Below are 6,059 nucleotides of genomic sequence, written 5' to 3' on the forward strand. Positions count from 1 at the left end.
CTTTAAGGCCCCCTGGACGCTTAACTATAAAGCTGTCAGCAACTTCCCTGAGACAATTTTCCAGTGTTTATTTACTTCAATATGAGTGGTAAGTATACAAACCAGTGCTTTGGAACGCTGCCATACTTTTGCATATACACTTAATACTTAATATTTACTTAATTATTTGACATTAGTTTACACATCTGTTAATAGTGAAAATAATCAATAAGTGGAATGTATGGGAGCCCAGAGAAATGCAGTATTGAATTAAAAACAGTTCTATAATAGCGGTAYGGAACTTCTCTTCTATATTCATATATTCATCGGTTTACTACATTAATAAGTTACGCTCTCGCACACTCATTTCTCCATTACATTTTATTATTACAATACAACCTTTCTCATGAATACAAAAGCAAGCACGGAGACACTTGTCGTTCAGTTTCAAAAATCTTCTGGTGGAATTAACACTTTCGAGGGAGTATAAATACACACCTTTTGATACTTGTAAGTAATAAAAGACTTAATAAAGGTTATAAACTAGCAGATACAGAATTTTTTTTCTTTTAATGTTAATGTATGTCTACACATACATATTTATTTTGTATGTATAAACGTATATCAAAGCATCCTTGTCGTGCCGTCACCATGACCACCGAAGCGCTGGGCGTTAAATTAAATAAGATAAAGTTAGATTTGTTTGCTGGAGCTCATCTGAAACCAGAGTTTCTTAAACTCAACCCACAACATACAATACCCACATTGGTGGATAACGGTTTCTCTATTTGGGAATCACGTGCTATAAATATCTATTTAGTCGAAAAATACGGTAAAAATGATTCGTTATATCCGAAATGCCCGAAGAAGCGCGCCCTCATCAACCAACGTCTGTTCTTTGACGCCGGCACATTGTACCAGGCGTTTTATGATGCCTATGTATTCAAATATGTGTTCAAAAAGCCTATAGATGCCGAAAAGATCAAGAAAATTGATACAGCTTTTGAGTTCTTGAACACTTTCTTGGAAGGGCATACTTATGCTGCCGGAGATACTTTGACTCTCGCTGATCTCTCCTTGTTGGCCACAGTGTCATCTTATGACGTCGCCAAATACGATTTCAGTAAATATGCCAATGTGGCCAGATGGTACGAGAATTTGAAGAAGACTGCACCAGGTTGGGAAGAAAACTGGGCGGGCTGTATAGAATATGGGAAATTACTGAACTGATATATTTACAATATGTAATGCAAATGAATATTGTTAACAACTATATATATATATATATACTTATATACCACATATAATATGAGAAAGAAGCTGATAAATGTAAGCGGAAACAGTTGATATTCGTAAATCAGTAATGCGGTCTCAAAACATTTATTGATCATCATTATAGTACCTTCTAAGAAAGTGTAGTGTTTTACTAAAATGACTGTGTTTTTTATTTCTCTTTCTATTGAATATTTGCTTTAATGTAAAAYATGGGACCATACTTCATGGGGCCAAAATCTTGAAATATTCAAATGTGATTCCAATTACACTGAAAATAATAAGAGCGAGTAGAATGGATTATGATTTGTTTCTGGATTAAGTAGTCCGCGTAATGGGGTTTTGCGTACAAAATACAGCTTGTAGAGGAACTGAAACCGTTTGACCTTCCCAAGCGACATCGCTTCGCACTATGTGCTCTTGAAAAATTCCAAAATCATCYGWTGTTTTCGACCCAAATTTTGTTTAACGACGAGGCACACTTCTGGGTTCAATGGGTATGGAAAAAATCAAAATTGCCTCATTTGGGACGAAGAGCAACCTGAAGAGATGCAAATGCTGTCATTTCCTCCACTGTGTGTTTCTGTGTTTTTTTTTTTTTATGGGGAGTAGGGAACCTCGAAATAGATCACCCTTTACATATACATATGCAAAMAAACATTTGCAATTTAAGCATATACATACATATGTATATATTGATAAGGGCATGTGATCCCATGAGGAAATGCATTTTTACTTACTACTTTAAATTAAAAGTAGTAAAAAGTAGATAAGGTGGGTGATGTGGCCACCAGCGTATGGTTGTACTTACCTTCAGCAATGTATCTCTGGGTATAGTGAATGATAATTTTAGAGCTTTATCGCTTTGAATACTGCTTATGACCTGCCTTCCGTTATTTATTATTTACCAGATCCAAACATGTAGTAAATATGGATGTTTTTAATCTTTTATTTGTTTTTTTGCCGTTCTCTTATACATTCCACTATCAGATGCACAGCTAATTATTTGGTTTATTAGAGTTCTCTCATATTTTCATTTATACCGGCAAGTCGTTATACATACATACATACATATATAAATAATAAATATATATGTACAAGAAATAAAATTTATGTGCAATAAATATAAGAAACAAAGTCGTATGCCTATTTTGAGTCACAACAAAAATATCGAGAAATCGGGAAGTGTGGARGAAATTATTTGTATAGCGTTTTGAGAAATTGAGGTGTTCAGAAAGGCACAATTCTATCTATAATAGTAATWTGTAACTTCGGTTCTGGAGAGCAGCTGATAGAATGAAAAACCAAAATACACTAGCTCCTTAAAGGGGCTATCAGGCTGACTGGAGATTAGGGAGAAAATATAAGTAATAGTATTTTGCTACAAACCATTCCACAAAATAACTTGCGTGCTTTGCATTTTTCAGGCAAAAAATAAAAAAAAATCTTTGCTTTGCTATTTCGGGCACAAGTAAAGTAAATTGTATGTTTCCAAATCTACCGGTTTTCGTTTACATTTGATGGGAAAATTAACATAATAAAGTAAATTTCTAAAACTCAGAGAGCACTCTTCTCAACATAAAACAAAATTTGGGTCTCGTTGAAATTSTAGTAACAGGCCTTCCTGCACGCAATGTATATACGAGTAGTACTCATATACTCTACAGTTATATGAGTTACGCTCACGCATACTCATTTCTCCATTATCTTTTATTATTATAATACTTTCTCATGTATGTAAAAGCAAGCATGAAGAYACTTGCCGTTTAGTTTTAAAAAAGTTCTGGTTGGATTAACACATTCGAGGGAGCTTATACACACCTTTCAATACTGGTTAGTAAAAGAAATTAAAAATATTTTATTTTACTACTCTGGAATGTATAATATGATAAGATTTTAAGRTCCAGTTTATAACCATAGATATTGGTTTCTTTTAACATATTATATCTATGTACATATGTATATACATACATATACCTAMTCATACATAGTATATCTCAAAAGCCCATATTTTTACTTTTCAGACGCAAAATGGACTTCTACTATCTTCCTTTATCGGCTCCCTGTCGTGCCGTCACCATGACCGCCGAAGCGCTCGGCGTTAAATTAAATAAGATAAAGTTAGATTTGTTTGCTGGAGCTCATCTGAAACCAGAGTTTCTTAAACTCAACCCACAACATACAATACCCACATTGGTGGATAACGGTTTCTCTATTTGGGAATCACCGAAATGCCCGAAGAAGCGCGCCCTCATCATCTGTTCTTTGACGCCGGTACATTATACCAGGTGTTCGTTAATGCCTATGTATTCAAATATTTGTTCAAACAGCCTATAGATGCCGAAAAGATCAAGAAAATTGATACAGCTTTTGAGTTCTTGAACACTTTCTTGGAAGGGCATACTTATGCTGCCGGAGATACTTTGACTCTCGCTGATCTCTCCTTGTTGGCCACAGTGTCATCTTATGACGTCGCCAAATACGATTTCTCTAAATATGCCAATGTGGCCAGATGGTATGAGAATTTGAAGAAGACTGCACCCGGTTGGGAAGAAAACTGGGCGGGCTGTATAGAATATGGGGAATTAATGAACTAAAATGTATGCTAAATAAATACATACATATTTAGACAAAGACATGTGAATGGAGAGCAGATAATATTCGTATATTAATAATGCGGTCTCAAACCATTTATATATGTATGTATATGTCTGTGACTATGTTGTAATTAATATAAGAAAGTATAGTGTTTACTAAAATTACCGTGTTTTTTATTTCCCTCTCTATGGAAGTCAAATAKTTGTTTTAATCTAAAATAAGAGACCATACTTCAACAAGTCGAAGCCTTGGAATATTCAAATGTGAGAATGGATTATTATTTCATTCGAGATTAAATCATCCGCGCAATGGGTTTTTCTAATCGACTGATCAGTGTTTAAAACATCCTGAAGTTTTTATGTTAATACCAGATGTATTATAGGCTAAACTATCGGCGACGCCAACTTTAATTGCATCTGCAAAAACGCCAAATAAGTTCTTGTAGCGCGCAGTTCTGTAGCTTTAAAGGTTGGGATAAGTTAGTAAGAAACAAGGAAGGAAGCGGTAAGTTGAGGCGCAACCAAACATTTCATACTCTTGCAAATTGCTAGGATTAAARCCAGGAACGTACCTTTATGTATATGATGCTTGTTAGTTATATGGAGTCTAGTGTGAGTTTTCATCCGATTTTATTCGATTCAACTCATTTTGGACAAACAATATACTAGCCTCAGAAAAGGATTCCCTTCAAACATTGACAAATATTTACGGTAAAAAATCAACTATAAGCACTGGGTCCACATATTGAGTCCCCAGGGGCTTGAACAGTTTTGGTTAGATTTGAACAATTTTTGGCCATATTTTGCCATATGGTACTCTAGGGGCCTTATTCGTGCAAAGTTTTAACTCATTATATTAATTGGTTCTCGATTTGTACACTCGTAAGGAATGAATCAGACGGAATTTGAAATTGTGATACATTGGAAGTAAGGGTTGCTGTGGCCAGTCTCGCTCATTTTCACTCTGTAATACAGAAACCTCAGAGGAATGCCACATACCAAATTATGTATCCACCTAAAAATGGGCGGTGCCGCGCCCGTCATCCAATTTTGATCTTGGCTCCATTAAATCCCAGCCAAATTTTCGGTTAATGGAGTGGCAGTGGTCCGAATAGCCACATCCTCGTAGTCGTATTTTTTTGCCAAGGAACACGCATTCGAATTTTCTCAAAATATCTCAATTTTTACTCAAGTCACAGCTTGCATGGACGGATGGACGGACAGACAGACAGTCGGATTTTAACTTGTTTCGATCCTGATTATTTATACATACATACATATGTATTTATATAACCCAATATCTATCATGCAACCGTTAGATTAACAAAACAATTATACTATGYAGTAATATGTTGAAAGGGTATACAAATGTTTGCGAAAATAACAATTAAAATAGGTGAAAAAATAGTTGAATTACAAGTTGATTAAACAAATGAATATATGTATATACATATTTACATATTTAACTTTACTCGTATATATGTACATATGTATCTGTGTTTGCAAAATTGAAGTATTCAGCGTTTCCTAAATAACACTCAGCGCTTCCCAAATATTACTCGTTGCGAGAACTAACATKTACATATAAGTAGCAAGCTTTTCTACAACAATGCTCTTAATTCAGCGGTTCTCAAATAAAGCTTTTTCTGATCACAAGCATTGAATATACATATCTACTTCTAAATAGATGTTTGTAAATATAATATATAGAGGCAATTTTTGTAAAATCAGCGTGACTGGCATTTCTTGCCATAGACTCATATATGTACATATTTACATGTCAGTGTGMACATATCAATATACTTAGCAATATGTGTAAATAAAAGCAGAAAGAGCATCATTGGCATAACTCATGTGTTGAATACAATGCTCGCGACAGACTGCAAACGACATCTGTCAAATATTAAAATACACACRTTCTTWTGGACGGACCTATTTTGATAGCTGCACRACTACACGACGGCAGGCCGACAGTTGTCGCTCTCGCTAACTTCAATTTTATCCTATATTTGCCAACGACAGTAGGACGACAATAGAGTTGACAGTAGAATGGAAGATAAAGAGATGAGGTAGAGTGGTGATGCCACTAATATGTAAAATGTAAAACTATTCACAGCTCTAACAAACTTGACGTTATTTTACAAATAAAAGCATAAAATAGCTCTGCTACATCATTTGTAATAACAATTGATAATTTAAAGCAAAAATATG

General features: G+C 34.7%; 1 protein-coding gene across 2 annotated transcripts; it reads left to right on the forward strand.

The window, feature by feature from the left end:
* The first annotated feature begins 465 nt into the window (after nt 1–465).
* LOC108969239 (glutathione S-transferase D1-like) lies at nt 466–4,010 on the forward strand. 2 transcript variants are annotated; one of them, XM_018933833.1, is made up of 2 exons: nt 466–489; nt 610–1,366. In XM_018933833.1, the coding sequence occupies exon 2, from the start codon at nt 631–633 to the stop codon at nt 1,207–1,209; it is 579 nt and encodes a 192-aa protein (XP_018789378.1). In that variant the 5' UTR covers nt 466–489; nt 610–630; the 3' UTR covers nt 1,210–1,366. The 2 variants fall into 2 exon arrangements, with proteins under 2 accessions (XP_018789378.1, XP_018789380.1); XM_018933835.1 differs by lacking the exon at nt 466–489 and adding an exon at nt 3,589–4,010 and having other exon boundaries at nt 610–949.
* Nucleotides 4,011–6,059: the final 2,049 nt, after the last annotated feature.

Source organism: Bactrocera latifrons, unplaced genomic scaffold (genome assembly GCF_001853355.1).
Source record: "Bactrocera latifrons isolate USDA-ARS-PBARC rearing strain unplaced genomic scaffold, ASM185335v1 scaffold_245, whole genome shotgun sequence".
Lineage (NCBI taxonomy): Eukaryota > Metazoa > Arthropoda > Insecta > Diptera > Tephritidae > Bactrocera > Bactrocera latifrons.